Here is a 21,038-nt window from a genome sequence, read left to right as displayed (position 1 = left end):
AGACAAGGTATCACTGTAGTAGAAAATTAGTGTGGAAAGGTGTCTTGTTCCATCTTCTCTGACCATTTCCCTGCTCTTCTATTTATGCTTTTCCAGAGCTATGTGAAGTGAAAGCTGAAGAAGAAGAAGAGGGCGAGGAAGAGGAAGATGACCCTCTGAAGCGCACCGGCATTTTCTTTGGTGGTTTGGTGCGGGACATAAAGCGCAGGTACCCCAAGTATCTGAGTGACCTCAGAGATGCCCTGCACAGCCAGTGCCTCGCAGCCGTGCTATTCATCTACTTCGCTGCTCTCTCTCCTGCCATCACCTTTGGGGGACTGCTAGGTAACAAGTCCACCCTCCTTTTTCCTCATCTCCCACTTCCCCACACATTTTCTGCTCAAGCTGGTTCCTGTCTTTCTGTGCTGCCCAAGAGGTTGGACAGGAGGTTAACATTTTGCTTCTACTAGCTGAGTGACTGGGGTTGGCTCACGCGCCTGTATCTGGGCTGATCTAGCGGACAGGCTCCATTTGGCTCTTGCTGCATTCAGAAGAGCTTGGCTTTGATCTGTTTCATCCCTGCCTGGCTCTAGAGCTTTTCTAGGCTACTGCATGTTTCATCTTCTATGGCAACCATGAAAACTCTATCACCCCTTATGTTGCTAGAACAGGATTTCCATTAGCAAACAACCAAACTGGGGAAGGATAAGGGCAGCAAATGAGAGAGTCTTCGGAGAGGGGTGGCATACAAATCTAATAAATTGAATTGAATTGAGTCAATTTCAGTCTCTTTTTACAGACAAATAAAGGAGAATTTAAATAGTGATCAAGGTGTAGACAGAGGCCAATTAATACATATAAGTAAGTTATCCTGATGTAAGATAGACAGCCAATAAATTTTATAAACAAACAAACAATCATAACATTTCTGTAATCAATTTATTTCAGATTTCTGTCAAGAACGTTTTTGTTGATTTGGAGAGTGGGGAAGAGATAAAAGAGGGGCAACAAAATGGCAAACAGAATTATGTGTAGCCCTTAGAGTACTGGCTTTAACCATCTCCCCCTGCTTAAGTCCCTCCGTGGGCATGCACACACCTACAGATTATTCCAAAAAGAATGGGGCTTTGAAAGAAAAAATATTATCCATCTCTCATTAAAGAATTTAAAGGTAGATACCACTGCACTGAGTTCACTTGGAAACAGATAGGCAATTGATATGGCTTGTTCGCCATCTAATTTTGCTGAATGAATCAGTTTAAAATTTAATAACTAAGTAACTAGATAGTTTCAGTTCTTTTCAGAGCCAGTAGAGATCTTTCTGGAACAGATTAAACACCAGTCGTTTGGCCCTAAGAATTATGCACAGATTCTCCCTTCTCCTCTACCATGTTTTGAAAACATAAAAAATATTCAGAACAATCCATCTCCAGTGTAATAATTATTCTCTCTTGTTGTTGATCTGTTTCTGTAAGTCGATCAGTCGGCGCCTCCATCTTCTTTTCAGTTGCTTCAACTTTCCCTGCCACTTTCAGTTCTTCTTCCACTTTATCTATACAGTGGTACCTCTATTTCAGAACTTAATTCATTCCGTGACCAAGTTCTTAAGTAGAAAAGTTTGTTAAGTAGAAGCAATCTTTCCCATAGGAATTAATGTAAAAGTAAATAATGCGTGCAAACCCATTAGGAAAGAAATAAAAGCTCAGAATTTGGGTGGGAGGAGGAGGAGGAAGGAGGAAGACAGTCGCTGCCGAAGTAAGAAGGTAAGATGAGAGGAATAAAAAAAATCCAAAACTTTAAGGCTTAAAAAAATGTGAGAGACTCTGAGGTGGCAAGGAGGAGCACGCGCCTCCCATACACCTGGCATGAGGCTGCCTCCCATACACTGTGCCAGAGGGAGAAAACAGGGGAGAATGGCAGGAAACTGGCCGGGCCTTCATGCTGCTCTCAAATTTCCTGGGAAATTTTTTCAGGCTCGGGTTCCTAAGTAGAAAATGGTTCTTAAAAAGAGGCAAAAAAATCTTGAACACCCGGTTCTTACCTAGAAAAGTTCTTAAGTAGAGGCGTTCTTAAGCAAAGGTACCACTGTACTTTCTTTTATAGCATCTTTAAGATCATCTTGCATAGCTTGCATCATGTTCTTCAATTCCATAGTATTGAGTTTGTCTGCAGAATCTGTTGGCTTCCTGTGTAGGCTTTGTGTTGTTGACATCACTGCTGACGAGTATTATGGTATCTTCTTCTTCTCCATCTTTATCAGTTCTTATATTCCAAGTATTTTTAATCTGATATCGTTTTTTATTGTAATCCAATAAAAATGCAAAAAGTAAAAATTATAAAAAAGAGCAAAAAACAGTAAAAAAGAAAAAAAATTCAATATGTTTTTTAAAAAACCCAAAGAGAAGAGAAAAGCAAAAACTAATGCAAACCTTCAGTAGTCAAAGCTTGAAAAAAACAACAACAGCAATGCCCCCAAAAAAGGAAAAGGGAAAAAAAGAATCCAAAGAATCCTTAATAAATAAATTTCATCAAAGGTAGATCAAGAGAAAAAATATATTATTATTTATAATAATATAATAAAAGTATATTTTTATATACTATTTCTTCAGGCTCTTCCTGCCTTAATCCTTTACAAAAATAGAAAAATTTGTTCCAAAACAAAAATTGTGTCTAGTCAAAACAACACTTTCCCACAAAATCCAGTTGCCTTATCAATTACAAAAATAACCCACAAAATGTGGTGGAGGAGAAGGGGGGGGGAAATCTGGCAGAGATAATGGCAGAAACCTTTTGGCAGAAGTGATGGAAGAAAACAAAGAAAATATACTTAATGAAATTTATGAAATATGCTTAATGAAATTCATGAAAGATAGAGTCCATATTAGATATGTGATGAGAAATAAACTCCCTAGAGAGGTTCATATAAAATTTACAAAGAAATCACTCAGAACAGAAATTTTACAAAAGCCAAAAAATGATACTATTAAATATAGAGGAAAGAGATAGTGGTTAAAGGGTTAAATGTTAAAGGGTTAAATAAGGTTCAGGAGGGAAGTGTTTTTAATAGGAAAGTGAACACAAGAACAAGGGGACACAATCTGAAGTTAGTTGGGGGAAAGATCAAAAGCAACATGAGAAAATATTATTTCACTGAAAGAGTAGTAGATCCTTGGAACAAACTTCCAGCAGACGTGGTTGGTAAATCCACAGTAACTGAATTTAAACATGCCTGGGATAAACATATATCCATCCTAGGATAAAATACAGGAAATAGTATAAGGGCAGACTAGATGGACCATGAGGTCTTTTTCTGCCATCAGTCTTCTATGTTTCTATGTTTCTACGTGGTGTGGCACAAACAAAGATACAGATTAGACACAGTGCAAAAAGCAGAAATATTTTATAGACAATATTTTGTACAGAATGAGGAAGAATTGAGAAAAGAAAGAGAGGTTAGATTCCAAGAAGATACCAGGGATGAGACAAGGCAACAAGCAAGTAAATATGTCAAACGAAGGGAAGCGAAAGAACTAGAAGGCACAATGGCTATAGAGGTAAAGGAACAAAGAGACATGATGTTGACGAGATCAGCCAAGGCACAAAATAAATGAACATGGACTGAATTTGGCTATAAAAAGGAAAAGAATGTTCCATAAATCAGGGAAACTAAAAATTGATATAATAGGCTTACAAGAAGTACATATTATAAGATGGCAACATTGTAAATTATTAGAATGTGTAAAATTGGGAGATTTATATTCTGCATTAGGAGATCAAAGTAAAAAAGGAATTGTATTATATATACAGAAAATTGCAAACAAAAAAAGAGCTGAAAACAAGACGGCGATGCATGCGCCGTGCATGAAATTCAGCTTCTGTGCATGTTCAGAAGTTCCCATGGTACGGTGGTGGGTTGTTTTTTTTTGCAGTAGTCTATTTGCATGTGGGTGGACCCAGCGCCTGGCGATAGATAGAGAAGCGGTGTCCCAGTTCCTAAGACCATCGGAAATATGTATTTTCCAATGGTCTTAGGTGACCCCTGTGAAAGGGTCATTCTGACCCCCCAAAGGGGTCGTGACCCACAGGTTTTTTAACAGCTGATATAGACTCAGGCAATAATAGATTATTTATTTTATTTTATTTATTCATTTGTCCAATACACAAATACATAGGAAGAAAAATAGACATGTAGTAATATATATAAGGGTAAAGTGAACTTAGAGGAGAGGATATATGAAAGAAAGAAAATATATATGATAAGTGAGAGAAAGGAAAGACAATTGGACAGGGGACGAAAGGCACACCAGTGCACTTATGTACGCCCCTTATTCAACAAGTTGTGGTTAAATAAATCAGACTTTGATGATATAAGAACCTAACTGGGGAGGTGTTTCTGTGTTTTGTGTCTGTTTTCAGATGCAATTGTGGGCCTTATTTAATCTATTCCTGAACGCAGGTGTAAGAGTAGAATAGATATGTATGGAAGGACCCATTAGCAGTGGCAACTGAGAAAAAAAAGATATTTTTTTCTCTTTAAAGCCGAGATGTGAAAAGAAACTGCATTGATATTTATAACGGCAACATTGCAGAGTATCTTAAAGACATCGATTTCTCTTTACAGGTGAGAAGACAGATGGTCTCATGGGTGTTTCAGAATTGATTATCTCCACATCAGTATTGGGCATGCTCTTTTCACTTCTGAGTGCACAGCCACTCCTTATCATTGGTTTCTCAGGGCCCTTGCTGGTCTTTGAAGAAGCTTTTTACAAGGTATCTGCAAATAATTCCTTGCTTGTTATTTTAGCAAACTCTGGTATCACATATTGTTTCTGATGTGTTTCTATAGCATTTCTCTCTGTGTGTGTACACACACATGTATGTATGTATGATGTATGTATGTATGTATGTATGTATGTATGTATGTATGTATGTATGTATGTCTTGGCATATTCGGGTCTTTTCCCATGTAGGGTTGATAGAATCTTGGTGATGTTTTGACGAGGTCCCACTCGTCATCTTCAGGCTGGTGCTTTCAGCTTTAAGCTCAGGCATCAACTGCATCAATTACTCAAGGTGTTACCCCACCAACTAATCAACCCACTTGCAGCAGAAGAACCAGCACTCCAACCCCCCCCCCCCCCACCAGTATTTATAGAGGGACGGCAGCTCAGATCACGCTTTGTTAACCTGAGCACAAAGTCGAAAGTATCAGCCTGAAGAGGTCAAGTGGGATCTCATCGAAATGTCGCCAAAATTCTATCAACCTTACACGGGAAAAGACCTGGATATGCCAAAGCCTACATATCTATACCCGTGAAAATCTACGAAAACACACACACACAGAGAGAGAGAGAGATACATACACCTTTCGGAGAAGGGCAGCATGCAAATCTAATAAATAAATAAATACACACACATACACACAAACACAAATTCTATAAAAACACATCAGAAGCAATATGTGATACCAGATATTGTTAAATATATATGTATCACCTTATAAAGCTCATCTATAGCCTAATTCACACATTATTTTGGGAATTACACTTGCTGTCAAAGTACTGAACAGATAAGACATGTGGGAAATGATTTGTATGAAGCGTTTCTCACCTATGCTGAAACTATTTTTACTGTCTCATTAAAGTTAGCTACCAATGTGGGTGGTTTTTACTTCACAAAACATAGCAGTCATACTTTTCTGGTAGCATGTTTTTATGAAGCCCTTATGCTGCTCAGGTAACATCTGGATTGTTTAAACCTAGTGATGGTTCATATTATTCAAAACTTTAAAAAGTTTTATAATCTCTACAAATAGATCCAATAGTTGTCAATTGTTGTGCATTCATACTTCAACAAATTGTACCTAGGATAAGAGCACTGGTTTCAAATTAAATAAATGCATTGCCTTAGCTAAGATGGTAGTCCATTGCTTTATAAAGGTATACAGCAACAGCTGATATATTCCATTTTTATAGCCAAATATCTTATTCAACGACCAACATGATTGTTTTTGCTACTGCTGCTTTGAATGTTTTCTATCCTTCACTGCAAGAATTTTGCACCCAAAGGGTCTCTCTATAACTTCGGCAGGCTTAGCAATCATGTGGCTAGTATTCTATATATTGTATTAAACAGGGTGGGAGGTTGGGTAAATAATCTGCAATTCTATCTCAAAGCAGAGGCTTAATAAAATAAGACAGTGGATAGTGGGAAGTAGGCTATATGGAACCCACTGTGGGTTCTTTGAAACTTCCTCCATATAGCTTATATTTTCTCTATTGCAATCATATGCAGTGTTTTGATAAACTTTAATTATTGTTGTCTTCTCGAAACAACAGATACCTAGGAGATCATATTATGGGGCCTTATTGAGGACAGGCTAAGACACTATGCAGACTTAGGTGATGTCTCTAAACTCCTATTGTTTTTTTTTATTGTTATTATTTTGCTAGTTTTGTCAGAGCCAGAACATCGAATATTTGACAGGTCGGGTGTGGATTGGCTTCTGGCTCATTGTCTTCATTGTCATTATTGTAGCTGCTGAAGGCAGCTTCTTAGTGCGCTACATTACACCCTTCACCCAGGAGATTTTTGCCTTCCTCATCTCCCTCATCTTCATTTATGAAACATTCTACAAGTTGTACAAGGTAAGCCTATCTCCAAAGAGTTTGCGACTATTATTATTATTATTATTATTATTATTATTATTATTATTATTTATTAGATTTGTATGCCCCCCCTCTCCGGAGACTCCATAGACTAGCTGCTTATATCAGCTCTCGGATTCAGTTGAAAATAACCGATAGGCATGTGGCTCTTTACCAATTTTGATTTTTTTTTTACTACCCTCTGTCATCCTAGCTCTAAATGAAACATAGAAACATAGAAGTCTGACGGCAGAAAAAGACCTCGTGATCCATCTAGTCTGCCCTTATACTATTTTCTGTATTTTATCTTAGGATGGATCTATGTTTATGTTTAAATTCAGAAAGGTTTTAACAGCTACAATTTCTGTGGATGAAAGGAGTGACACGGTAGTAAATGCCTTTCTTCCTTCTATTGTGTTCCCAGATATTTGCAGAACATCCTTTGCTGCGATTCTATCCACCAAATCTTCAAAGAAATTTGAATACTAGCATATTACCTGCCGATTCTACAGCCCTTGATATCCGAATGCAACCCAACACAGCCCTTCTCTCCCTCATCCTCATGTTGGGGACATTTTTCATTGCCTTTTTTATGCGCAAGTTTAAGAACAGCCGTTTTTTGGGAGGAAAGGTAAACCTAAGATCTGGTTCTGAGTAAAAATGTATTATGGCTTTTCTCCCATGCAAATCTCTCAGCTGATTTATCTGTCTTTTTCATTCTAATTCCCAATGAAATTAGGATTCCCAAAAGTAATAAATGAAATAGTCTTTCTTTATGTAATTTCTTAATAGATAGCTTGGTCAAAATCATAGCTATGGAATCAAAAGATACTCCCTCTTCTCCCTGCAATTGTCAGTTGTAATCTGTCTCTATAGAAATTTGGGTATTCAATTTGAAAAGTGAAAGTGCCTCTGAGTTGTTTTAAATCCGGAGAGTATTCAAAATAAATCATTTTGAACTTGGCTGGCTAGGTTCTATGGAACCGGCAATGTAGAGATAAAGAAACAATTAAAGATGTAGTCATTGTCCTTCAGAAGTTGTATTGTTGCCCTATGTATTTTTTCTTAGAGTCATTCTTCTATGTCAGTGTTTCCCAACCTTGGCAACTTGAAGATATCTGGACTTCAACTCCCAGAATTCCCCAGCCAGCATTCGCTGGCTGAGGAATTCTGGGAGTTGAAGTCCAAATATCCTTAAATTGCCAAGGTTGGGAAACACTGTTCTATGTCATAAGGAGCATTTCTTTAGAAGTTGGGGAAAATTGGGTTTAGAGGTAGATTTGATCCCACAGCATTATCCAATTTGTCTCATGTTTATTGTTATCTCCCATATTTGTTCTATAGGCCCGGAGAATCATTGGAGATTTTGGAATCCCTATTTCCATACTTGTCATGGTTCTGGTAGACTATACTATTACCGATACGTATACACAGGTTGGTGTTGCTTGTCTGAAGTACTCATCATCTCATGGGAACTAAACTACATTGATTTTTTTTCTAGGCATTTGGACTTGGGTGTTTTTTTTTTGCTTTTTAATTTTTTATAGTCTATAATATATATAATACAAAGTACAAAAGAAAATAATTGGAAAATGGAGCAGAAAAAGGGTCAGAGAAAAATAAGGCAAGGGGGAAAAAGAAAGAAAAGGTGTTGACTTCCAACTCCCTTTGCTGCAGTAAAATACACTTTACTTCTATGACAACAAACACATTAATCAATAAAACCCAAAATCAAAGTTTCATTTTTTTCCACCTCAAGCCCAAAGTCCAGAAGAATTTCCAAGTACTGTAATTTCCAAGTTTCCAAGAAACAAAAGTAATTGTATTTTTTTCTTTGATCAAAACAGTCAATTTTGCCATCTTTGCTATCTCCATCAATTTGAAGTTAATCTTTTGAGTGCAGAATTTATGTCTTTTAATCAACATTCAGTTCAGAAAGCTGCAAGGCAGAAAATAAAGGGTGTCCCAGTCATGTTGCATGATGTATTGATCAGCTGACCTCTGCTTCAGTGGGAGATTTTGTTAAATGTGAAGTCATCTAAGGACAATTACTTGTTTGTCTGGATATCCAAATAGCACTGAATGCTATGTTCAGAGGTGGCAGTCAGCCGGTTCGGACCAGTTTGGGTGAACTGTAGCAGAAAGTTAGAACAGTTCAGAGAACCAGAAAATACCAGCTCTGGCTGGCCCCACCCCTTCACCCACTCACAGGCCTCAGCTGGTTCGGGGAACACGCCATTCCCCGGCTCCGGCCTTGCCCCAGAGCCTCCGCCCTTTGCCATTTGCCTCAGCCAGGTCAGGGAATGTGCCATTCTCCTGTTCTGGCCTTGCCCCGGAACCTCCTCTCACCTCAGCTGGGTCAGGAAATGCGCCATTCTCCCACTTCAGCCTTGACCCAGGCATCCACCCATATGCCTCATTGGCCTCAAAGGTGGCCCCCGGGCCGAAGAAATTTATTTGGCCTGTGGCCTGCTGCACTAGGCCGAAGCATCATAGGGGGGCAGCATGGGTGCAGGAAGGCTGAAGCGGTTTGGGAATGGACTGGATGGCTAAATTGCACCAGATGCTCTCCCAGCAGAGATGGAGGGGTGCAGATCCTGAAAAACTGCTTAGTTAAACCTCGCTAAAAATCTGGGTGTACAGTATTCATATGTGCTATTATCATGCTGGTTTTTACATTGGGTGTGTTGATATGTTATGTTCTCCTTACAGAAGTTGAATGTGCCCTCCGTGCTGTCAGTTACAGCCCCAGATAAACGGGGATGGTTCATCCACCCCTTAGGAAGCCAGCAGCCCTTTCCTCTCTGGATGATGTTTGCTTCCGCCATTCCCGCACTACTAGTCTTCATCCTTATCTTTATGGAAACCCAGATCACCACGTAAGTGCCAGACCTTTACGTTATAGATTGGGTTACTCATATTTATCATCCTGTGAGTGCTAAGTAAATGGTAAATAATAATAATAACAATCACATTTTCTACCACTCGAAATAGTGAGAAAGTCAGAATCAAGGCAATGAGGATTTGAAAAATTCTTACTGTCCACATTGCACAAGAATGCGCCCATTGCTTCCAGTAAGTGCTATGTGCATGTTACCCAGGAAGCTTTATCTGCAGTTATAGAACTTAATTGCTGGCTCTGCTTTTTCATGCATTACCAATGTGCCCCATCTATTTCCTAACTTTTAAAAAAAAGCTGTTGCAAAACATTTAAGGCCATGGCGTCTTTATATTTCCCTTAGTAAAGCAAAGCAGTGTTAGTGTTCTTGAAACTCACGTATGTTCTGTTGCCATTTTTTTGTAGCCTGATTGTCAGTAAGAAGGAACGGAAGCTGTTGAAAGGGTCAGGCTTCCATCTGGATTTGCTGCTTATTGGGACAATGGGAGGACTTTGTGCCCTTTTGGGATTGCCTTGGCTCACGGCTGCCACTGTCCGTTCCATCACTCACGTCAATGCGCTTACAGTAATGAGCAAGGCCATAGCACCTGGGGAGAAGCCAAAGATCAAGGAAGTGAAAGAACAACGTGTGACCGGAGTGCTCATCGCTGGCCTTGTTGGTGAGGAGCTCCTCTCAGTGACTATGTTCTCTGTGATTACGTTCCCGTGATGGAGTTAGATTAATCTGCTCAGCCATCATTGTTGTTTAATGACTCTGTCTAATATATACTTTAGTTGGGCTGGAGGTTTGAGCAGATGATTTTGTCAGAATCATAGAAACAATAAAACCAGCAGATCTTCTTCTGCCAGCCAAACTACCCATCTGTATACAGTGGTACTTCGATACAGACTTACAACAGTTCATTTAGTGACTGTTCTGTTACAACAGCACTGTTATAACAGCACTGAAAAAAAGTGACATAATAATAATAATAATAATAATAATAATAATAATAATAATAATTTATTAGATTTGTATGCCGCCCCTCTCCGAGGACTCGGAGCAGCTCACAACAAGCAATACATATACAAATCCAATATTAAAAAAACTATTTTTAAAAAACCCTTATAAAAAACAATCATACAGTCCAGACAAACCCTACATAAATCGGAACAGCTAGGGGTATGTCAATTTCCCCATACCTGGCGACATAGATGGGTTTTCAGGAGTTTGCGAAAGGCAAGGAGGGTGGGGGCAGTCCTAATCTCTGGGGGGAGTTGATTCCAGAGGGCCGGGGCCGCCACAGAGAAGGCTCTTCCCCTGGGTCCCGCCAGACAACATTGTTTTGTCGATGGGACCCGGAGAAGGCCAACTCTGTGGGACCTAATCGGTCGCTGGGATTCGTGCGGCAGAAGGTGGTCCCGGAGGTATTCTGGTCCGATGTCATGTAGGGTCATAACCAACACTTTGAATTGTGACGGGAAACTGAATCGGCAGCCAGTGCAGGCCGCGGAGTGTTGATGAGACATGGGCATATCTAGGAAAGCCCATGATTGCTTGACAAGTACTAAAAAGGATGAGTTTCAAACTAACCATGTGACAGGACATCTTGTTTCAGCAGGGAAGGATTTCCTATCTGTCCTTTTTTCCTGTGTCAGTAACCTTCCCGGTGTAACTGACTTTCCGCCTGTCCTCTGCAGCTGTCCCCTACTTCCTTTTGCAATGTGTCGACTACCAACATTTTCACCTCAAAATGCGTTGAATATCAAATTTGTATTGTGAATTTTGAAGTAGTCAAGTACTGAGGTACCACTATATCTGTATATCTGTGCCAGCTCCATTCTTCTGAATTCCTTGGAAAGTTATAGGTGCCATTTTAGGCATTGACTTATATTCTCACTATAGTTACATTGGTATTTTTTGAGGAAAAAAGGAACATTCTCTGCTATTTACAGGTCTCTCCATTGCCATGGGAAGTGTACTACGTCAGATTCCATTGGCTGTGCTGTTCGGAGTTTTTCTGTATATGGGCGTGACATCTTTGACTGGCATTCAGTTATATGAAAGGCTCCTCCTTATCTTCATGCCATCCAAGCATCACCCTGATCACGTTTATGTTATCAAGGTACTGTAGTATATCTTCAGGGAAATTGAGAAGGATGACAAGAGGAAGAATGTGTGCAAGTGGAAGTAGTGAATGAAGATTGGGGTGGCTATAAATATATTACTGCCTTGCAGTGGCCCGGGTTGGGCCTAGAGGCAAAAAAGGAGCTGTGACGTTCCTTAAAAATATACCAGGGTGATCCGACATAAGAAAAACATATATATATATATATATATATATATATGTCACATGTTTTTGGTTTTTTTGCTGAATTTGAAAATTAAGGGAGACTAGGATAGATCTATTTCGGCCTTATTTTGGCCTCATCAGCTAGCCATACCCACTGGGACTGAACCTGCAACCTTTGCCTTGTAAGGCAGAGAATTATCCTCTAGGCTACAGTATCCAATCCCTTCAGCTCTGCACCAGGGAAAGGTTACATATTTTTGTGTCGAATCACCCTGGTGTATTGAAGGAACATCACAGCTCCTTATTTGCCTCTCGGCCCAACCCAGGGCCATTTCCAAGGCAGTTAATTTTATTGATAGCTGACAATTCTATCTGTATGTGTCACATGTTTTTGGTTTTTTTGCTGAATTTGAAAATTAAGGGAGACTAGGATAGATCTATTTCGGCCTTATTTTGGCCTCATCAGCTAGCCATACCCACTGGGACTGAACCTGCAACCTTTGCCTTGTAAGGCAGAGAATTATCCTCTAGGCTACAGTATCCAATCCCTTCAGCTCTGCACCAGGGAAAGGTTACATATTTTTGTGTCGAATCACCCTGGTGTATTGAAGGAACATCACAGCTCCTTATTTGCCTCTCGGCCCAACCCAGGGCCATTTCCAAGGCAGTTAATTTTATTGATAGCTGACAATTCTATCTGTATGTGTCACATGTTTTTGGTTTTTTTGCTGAATTTGAAAATTAAGGGAGACTAGGATAGATCTATTTCGGCCTTATTTTGGCCTCATCAGCTAGCCATACCCACTGGGACTGAACCTGCAACCTTTGCCTTGTAAGGCAGAGAATTATCCTCTAGGCTACAGTATCCAATCCCTTCAGCTCTGCACCAGGGAAAGGTTACATATTTTTGTGTCGAATCACCCTGGTGTATTGAAGGAACATCACAGCTCCTTATTTGCCTCTCGGCCCAACCCAGGGCCATTTCCAAGGCAGTTAATTTTATTGATAGCTGACAATTCTATCTGTATGTGTCACATGTTTTTGGTTTTTTTGCTGAATTTGAAAATTAAGGGAGACTAGGATAGATCTATTTCGGCCTTATTTTGGCCTCATCAGCTAGCCATACCCACTGGGACTGAACCTGCAACCTTTGCCTTGTAAGGCAGAGAATTATCCTCTAGGCTACAGTATCCAATCCCTTCAGCTCTGCACCAGGGAAAGGTTACATATTTTTGTGTCGAATCACCCTGGTGTATTGAAGGAACATCACAGCTCCTTATTTGCCTCTCGGCCCAACCCAGGGCCATTTCCAAGGCAGTTAATTTTATTGATAGCTGACAATTCTATCTGTATGTGTCACATGTTTTTGGTTTTTTTGCTGAATTTGAAAATTAAGGGAGACTAGGATAGATCTATTTCGGCCTTATTTTGGCCTCATCAGCTAGCCATACCCACTGGGACTGAACCTGCAACCTTTGCCTTGTAAGGCAGAGAATTATCCTCTAGGCTACAGTATCCAATCCCTTCAGCTCTGCACCAGGGAAAGGTTACATATTTTTGTGTCGAATCACCCTGGTGTATTGAAGGAACATCACAGCTCCTTATTTGCCTCTCGGCCCAACCCAGGGCCATTTCCAAGGCAGTTAATTTTATTGATAGCTGACAATTCTATCTGTATGTGTCACATGTTTTTGGTTTTTTTTGCTGAATTTGAAAATTAATATATATATATATATATATAAATATGTAGATTGTTCTGAGTTCGGGTTTTGCCCTGTGTAATATTTTGCATGTTCGTGGCCAAAACTCTCATCACCAGAACCAAACGCTTAGCTGACCATGAGCACTTAAAAACTGAATTGAACAAACTCAAAGATGTATTAATTTCTAATGGATTCGAAGAGAAAATCACAAATCTAATCAAAAAAGAGACACCCCCCAAAAAACAAGATCAAGAACAGGACAATGGTACCACCATCCTCCCTTACATCAAGGGCACCACAGACAAAATTAGTAAAATCCTGCACAAACATAATATCAAAACTTCATTTTGCACCAACCAAAAAATATCTAATATCCTAAGGAGCCCCAAAGATAAAATCCAATTGGAATACCAAGGAATCTATGAAATCCCTTGCAAAACATGTGCAGCCACATACATTGGACAAACCAACCGAAGAGTAAGTGCACGCCTTGCAGAACATGTGAATGCAGTTAAAAAAGAAGATAAGACTTCCTCCCTTGTCCAGCACATTAAAAAAACAGGGCACAAAATTGACTTTGAAAAAACTAAATTACTTCACAAAACAGAGAATTTATATAGAAGAATTTCTCTAGAAGCCATAGAAATTGAAAGGAGCCCCCTTTGCATGAATAAAAGAGATGACACGTCCCGCCTACCAGAAATTTGGAAACCAGCCTTAAACAAAAAAAAAACACTTCATAAAAATCACCATTCAATCCTTCTAATAATTATGAATTTGGACTTTTGAAATTTGGAAACCAGCCTTAAACAAAAAACACTTCATAAAATCACCATGTCAATCCTTCTAATAATTATGATTACACCAACCAATCAGATCACTGAAACATAATCACCCAATCTATTTGCTACATTCAAACCAAATCTCCACCCCCACACTATACACTAGGAAGAAATGACAGTTGCAGACATTCCATTTTACAACAGCACGAAGCTTGGAAACTTCAGCCTGATGATGGTGGATGTGATTTCACCGAAACGTCGCATAAACATGCAAAATATTACACAGGGCAAAACCTGAACTCAGAACAATCTACATACATATACCCGTGAAAATTTACGAAAACAAATATATATATATATATATATATATATATATATATATATATATATATATATATATACATACATATACACACACACACACACACACACACACACACACACACACATACACACACACACACACACACAGTAAAATACATGATGAAGGTTTAGAGGAGATACTCATAGTAAAATATATCTAAGAAATAATAGAAATGAAGATATAGTAATAGAACATGTCAATGAAAGAATAGAAGAAGAGATAAAGGAATAGGAGATATAGGACTTTTTTCTTTTCCACAATTGTGCGGTCCGGTGTTTTGTGTCTTTTTGTCTTTGTGTATATTCTTTGCTGATCATGTTTTCCACATGTCCGTGTTTGATGCTGTCCAGCTGTAATATGCCCAAGTATTTATAGACCTCTGGCTGATGACACTTTATTGTTTGTCCATTAGGCATGTTTTCCCACGCTTTCAGTGATTTTACCCTTCTTCAGTGCTACTGTGCTATGTTTGTCTAAACCAAACCCCATGCTAATAGCAGTGCTAAAGATTCAGACAATGTTGGTCAGAATCTTTATCATCATCATCAGTATTATTATTATCATCATCATTATTATCTTTTATTCAGTCAACAGAACATTTTAAAAAGTGTCACAAATACCAATTTGACTGGTGATAATGGTTGTTACGGGTTGCTGCCAGCATCCTAGGTATCAACCAAATATCTTCTAAAAATATATGATGTTCCAAGTGGTGCAGTTTTTTGCAGTTCCACTGGTGTTATTGTAGAAAGCTTTTTTGTGAAATTCTTGCACCTTGTACCAAGTGCCCCAGTGACAATGGGTATCAGTGTTACGTGTTTCATCCATAATTGCGTAGTTTCGATGACTAGGTTGCAATATTTTGTGATATTTTTTCCCCCAGTTCTTTTTCTTTGACTCTGGCATCCAGCAATATCAATAAATTGTACACTTCGGCCCTTGACAACCGTAATATCTGGCATGTTGTTTTTCCAAATAACGATCCGTCTGAATTCAAAAATTCCACTTTATGTTCCTGTGACATCATCATCACCACCACAGTCAACCAGATTTCAGGCTGGATTTGGCATTTTTTATCCTCCTATTGAGTCCTTCCCAAGGATATAGGATAGGGAGATGTTGATGTTTCATGATGTCGTTATTATTTCTAAGATCTGTTTTATTATCAATCTTTGTCTTGTAAGCAGGTTGTTGCTTCTGTGCACAAGATTTCTTTAACACCTTTTTCTTCTTCAGGTGAAGACTTGGCGAATGAATCTCTTCACATGCATCCAGTTAGCCTGCATTGTATTGCTGTGGGTGGTAAAATCCACAGCGGCCTCATTGGCTTTCCCATTTGTCCTGATCATGACAGTCCCTCTACGGCGATACCTGTTGCCACGTTTCTTCCATGAAAGAGAACTAAAAGCGGTAAGATACTAAGAGAACTCATCTTTATTTGATCATTATGAACAAACAATTTAACGTCTGTCTTATTACTGCATTAAAATAGCAGGTACACATTTCCCCAGATATCTCTCGACCATTCTCCAACTTAGGTCCCACAGAGTGGGTCTTCTCCGGGTCCCGTCAACTAAACAATGCTGCTTGGCGGGACCCAGGGGAAGAGCCTTCTCTGTGGCGGCCCCGGCCCTCTGGAACCAACTCCCCCCAGAGATTAGAATTGCCCCCACCCTCCTAGCCTTTCGTAAGCTACTTAAAACCCACCCCTGCCACCAGGCATGGGGGAATTAAGATTCCCTTTCCCCCTAGGCCTTTACAATTGTATGCATGGTATGTTTGTATGTATGTTTGGTTTTGTATATTAAGGGGTTTTTAATTCGCTTTTAGTATTGGATTATTATTGTATACTGTTTATGATTGCTGTTAGCCGCCCTGAGTTTTCGGAGAGGGGCGGCATATAAATCCAATAAATAAATAAATAAAATAAACTTCCCCAACGCCCTGTGGCTTTTGACTCGTAACAGAGATACCCGCTGTGATTGAATGGATACTTATTCCTCTCTTCCCTCTCACTTGCAGCTAGACTCGGAAGATGCAGAGCCAAACTTTGATGAAGACGGGCGAGATGAATACAATGAACTTCACATGCCAGTATGAGGAGGCTGCTATATGTCTACTGGTTCTTTCCTGGCGTTGTGGGATAAGCTGTTCTCCTCGTGCTGTTCCTGCAGTGGCTTTTGAAACTGATCGTAGGTCTAGTCCAATTGGCAGCTGAATCACAACCCTCCCAGAAGCTCCAGACCAGAAGAGAACTTGGGCAAGGCAGAGCAAGAGGAGTTGCTGCTTTTTTATGGACAGACGCAGAATATAATTCCAGCCACTATCACCCCTGCTCCTTCTGAACAGACCTTGTTGTAGTGCTGTGCCATATATTGACCTGAATACGTAGACACCTTAGCCAGTTGTTATTAGTCTCCTGTCTAGAGAAGTCAAGCAGATGAAACTGTTTTGCAGTGGGGCAAATAGCAGCAGGTTAACAAAGGAAGAGGCAAGTAAACCTCCTAGAATGTTAAGGGCGATGCTTTTCTTTCAGAATTCAGAGTTTTCTGGAGTGGTAGCAGGAAGTGGTGTTTCCTTACTGAACTTTAGCCACTTAGTCTCATGACTGTTTAAGAGGGTGTGCTTCATCTGCTCTTCTGCATGATATCCTTGCCTGGGATTTCATGTTTATGGGAACTTCTGATCCTTTCCTTTTGAGGAATGGCAATAAGGACTGTTGGAGACCACAAATTGCAATGTGTGCCAGCAAGGTTTTCAGTACCATGATGCGTTCAGCAAGTGGAATGTGGTATTTGTGCAATATTCGTGGGCACATGCATCGGTTTGGGCAGGTACTGTGCCTATGTTTGCTGTTTCCTCGGTTGTCCAAAATGCTGGGGTGATTTAGGAAGCAAATCCATTCACAGAGGAAAGGAAGAAGTGCAGGTAAAAATGTGATGATACAGACTGGATATCAGGAACAAACTGACTAATGATGGAGTGAAAATTGAATGATGGATATGGTTCTAAGAGAAACCATCCAAAAAGATTTTACAGTATTCTCGTGCTGTTTTTCTCCCCTCTTGCAAAGAAAGTCAAACATGCAACCAGACAATCCAGAATCACAGAAGCGAAGGCTGAAACCTAAACTGATTAATTATCTGATCCACCAAGCCTGCTTGTTGTACTCAGTCTCTTCCTTTCCACTTAGTATTCTTTCATGCTTTACCTTCATTGCTCCTCTTGCTTTGTTCTTTAGTCTCTCCATGTTCATTGCATTGTGCATTTTAGCATTTCTTAAAGCAGCCCTAGCTGGGCCAACAGAGTCACTTCTCCAGAAAAGCTACTGATGGTTTGGCCCCATGGCAATTAATGAATAAGGTTATTCTCTGAAGGAGAGCTAAAACATTCTGCATTTGTAGTTTTGAAGCACTGTATTGTACAAGCTTTCTATAGGGATAAAGGATTGTCTTCATTTGCCTTTTCATATGTCAAAGCAATAGTTTCTAGCTCCTGGATTTTACCTGATCCTAAAACCTTCTGCCTTTTTCTCAGGCCTATATCATCCTCGTATCTCCCATTGACAATTAGTTCTTTTAATTTAGTCCTGCTACTTTCTTCTACAGTTGCCATATAAAGATCAGATTTTGTGACAAAGCTAAATTGCACAAAAGATGCCCTGGCTTTGTTCGCTAAATTTGAACTTGCCATATAAAGATCAGATTTTGTGACAAAGCTAAATTGCACAAAAGATGCCCTGGCTTTGTTTGCTAAATTCGTACTTTTGGAATCTGAAAAACCTGCTCCCTTTTCAGTTGCATTCATTCAGTCCTGTACACTGCATTTGTGCTTGATTCATAGGCCAAACACATGCACAAACACCATGCAGCACAAGTTCAGTGTGAGATTCCAGAAATGATATCCTACTGGGTCATTATGCAGGGACTCTAGTGAACTGTGAAGTCCTGTTCCGTAAATCTGTGTAAGTGGAATAAAAGGTACACACGAAAGGGCCACCCTGACTCTTGCCCCTAGTGAGGCAGCAAACCATATGGCGTAAGTATTTGGTTCATGGCACCACTCTGCTCCACTGCCTCTCTCTGTTAGTAAAACGGAGGCTGTCCCTACCCACCTACCTCAGGGGTTACCTGTTGAGGGCTGGATTGTCATGAGGCCATATATATATATATATTCCTCTATTCATTCCCAGCTGGCTGCCAGCCTACCCCACCCACAGACAGTGACCTCCATTGTGCCCTGTGTAGCAAATCTGAACTGTCGGGGCAAAGGCCCCAATACAACTCTTCTGAATGTAATAGGAAGGACATGGCTGCACTAATAAACCTTTCACTGGTATGTTGTGCCTCGTTCCTTTTATATGCTCCTGAAATGGAAAATCCAGCCGAAAAAATAAAACAAAAAACCACTCCATTCAAAGTAGAGTCAAAGAAAAGGATTCAATTAAAGTTCTCCCTTCTCATTGTCACACATGAACATGCATTCTGAGTTGCCTTTTCTTTAGATGATTGTTAGCAATGTTGTTTTTGTGTTCCTTAAGCCTCGGTCCAGGTTATAAATAAATGAAAGATGTTCCTGCTTCTGACACCAGATCCGAATTATCTACTCTGACTGTTGTTGCCTCTCAGATGTTTTTCAGCCGGACACCTGTCCTTGGCTTGCCAGCAGAAATCTCACAATTGGAAACACAGAATTCAGATGCTTGATTTTATACAGGCATAGCATGTGTTCTGCTTCCCGCACCAGAGAAGCTATGCCTGTCCATTTGTTTCTGTTCATTAAACTGTACTCAAATCTTCATTAAAATGTACTCCAGTTTAGGATCAAAGAAAAGACAAATGGACAACTCCATGTAAAAAAGTCTGTCTGTCCGTCCGTCCGTCATCTTTGTCTGTCTGTAGGTATAGTATGCTGCCAACTGTACATACTATGCGGATGCTTATAATGAAAGCAAAATTTAGAAGATTGCTCCAAATGAGGAACCAGAAAGAAAGAAAAAAAACATTGGGACTTTGTGAAAAGAAAGAGACTAGAGAAAAGGGTAAAATATTGCTCCTGTATTTCTGTACTCCATATGATCCTTCTAGAAGTATTTTTCAGACCTGTCTTAATTTTCTTAACAGAAAACACTTCTACCTTAAATAAAAACATACTTCTTAATTAAATATGATAATTACATATCAGACATTAACACAATTGAGAGTGTCCAGAAATATTTCACAAGAAGAGTCCTTCCATTCTTCCACTTGCAACAAAATACCTTACTCCACCAGACCTGAAATACTGTGACAATTTACAACTACGTCGCCTCTGATCTGATCTAATTGTAGTTCATAAAATCATATGCCAAAATTTCCTTCCTGTTAATAACTACTTCACCTTCAGTCACAGCAACACACGAGCACATGATAGATTCAAACTCAATGTAAACCGTTCTAAACTCGACTTCAGCAATAGAGTGATCAATGCCTGGAATGTACTATCTGATTCTGAAGAAGAAATGGGTGGAAACAAACCCCTAAATCTTCAACTTTAGATTGTCTACAGTTGACCTCACCCCATTCCTAAGAAATCTGTAAGGAGCGTGCATAAGCGCACCATTGTGCCTACTGTCCCTGTCCTACTGTCCTATTGTCTTGTTTTATCATTACTTTCTATGTTATGTTTATATAAACTACTATCCTATTCTTGATTGACAAACAAATGAACAAACAAACAAACAATAAAAAAAATAAATAATCGAGAGAAGCAGCCTAGAACTGAGGAAAAATTTCCTGACAGAACAATTAATCAGTGGAACAACTTGCTTCCGGGAGTTATGAATGCTCTAACACTAGAAGTCTTTAAGAAGAAATTGGACAACAATTTGTCTGAAATTGTATAGTTTTTCCTGCCTGAGCAGGGGGTTGAAGACTTCCAAGGTCCTTTCCAACTCTGTTTTTCTGTATTCTTTAGGAGAAAAGTTTATACTGTGATATATATGTTTCATCATTTCCCCCTCCTTGCCTCCCAGTTTATTTATTTATTTATTTTATTTATTTATTTTGTCCAATATACAATGACAGTTTTAGTGGGTATATATATATACACACACATAGTAAAATACATGATGAAGGTTATAGAGGAGATACTCATAGTAAAATATATCTAAGACAGAATAGAAAAGAAGATATAGTAATAGAAATTGAACGCGTCCAAAGATGGGCTACAAGAATGGGGGAAGGTCTTAAGCATAAAACGTATCAGGAAAGACTTAATGAACTCAATCTGTATAGTCTGGAGGACAGAAGGAAAAGGGGGGACATGATTGAAACATTTAAATATGTTAAAGGGTTAAATAAGGAAAAGGGGACATGATTGAAACATTTAAATATGTTAAAGGGTTAAATAA

At 39.4% G+C, this 21,038-nt stretch overlaps 1 protein-coding gene across 2 annotated transcripts in view; it reads left to right on the top strand.

The window, feature by feature from the left end:
• SLC4A3 (solute carrier family 4 member 3) overlaps nucleotides 1–18,985 on the top strand; it is a 71,263-nt gene extending 52,278 nt beyond the window's left edge. For both annotated transcript variants that reach the window (XM_070728448.1, XM_070728456.1), the window contains 10 exons: nucleotides 97–324; nucleotides 4,601–4,749; nucleotides 6,432–6,626; nucleotides 7,051–7,257; nucleotides 7,971–8,060; nucleotides 9,339–9,505; nucleotides 9,931–10,184; nucleotides 11,461–11,630; nucleotides 15,884–16,057; nucleotides 16,670–18,985. In XM_070728448.1, the coding sequence (XP_070584549.1) occupies nucleotides 97–324; nucleotides 4,601–4,749; nucleotides 6,432–6,626; nucleotides 7,051–7,257; nucleotides 7,971–8,060; nucleotides 9,339–9,505; nucleotides 9,931–10,184; nucleotides 11,461–11,630; nucleotides 15,884–16,057; nucleotides 16,670–16,747 (1,712 nt within the window). In that variant the 3' untranslated portion in view covers nucleotides 16,748–18,985. The remainder of the gene's footprint in view (nucleotides 1–96; nucleotides 325–4,600; nucleotides 4,750–6,431; nucleotides 6,627–7,050; nucleotides 7,258–7,970; nucleotides 8,061–9,338; nucleotides 9,506–9,930; nucleotides 10,185–11,460; nucleotides 11,631–15,883; nucleotides 16,058–16,669) is intronic.
• Nucleotides 18,986–21,038: the final 2,053 nt, after the last annotated feature.

The sequence above is a fragment of the Erythrolamprus reginae genome, chromosome 1 (genome assembly GCF_031021105.1).
Source record: "Erythrolamprus reginae isolate rEryReg1 chromosome 1, rEryReg1.hap1, whole genome shotgun sequence".
Taxonomy (NCBI): domain Eukaryota; kingdom Metazoa; phylum Chordata; class Lepidosauria; order Squamata; family Dipsadidae; genus Erythrolamprus; species Erythrolamprus reginae.
The sequence above is the reverse complement of the archived record's forward strand: the minus strand, read 5'-3'. Positions and strand labels throughout refer to the sequence as shown.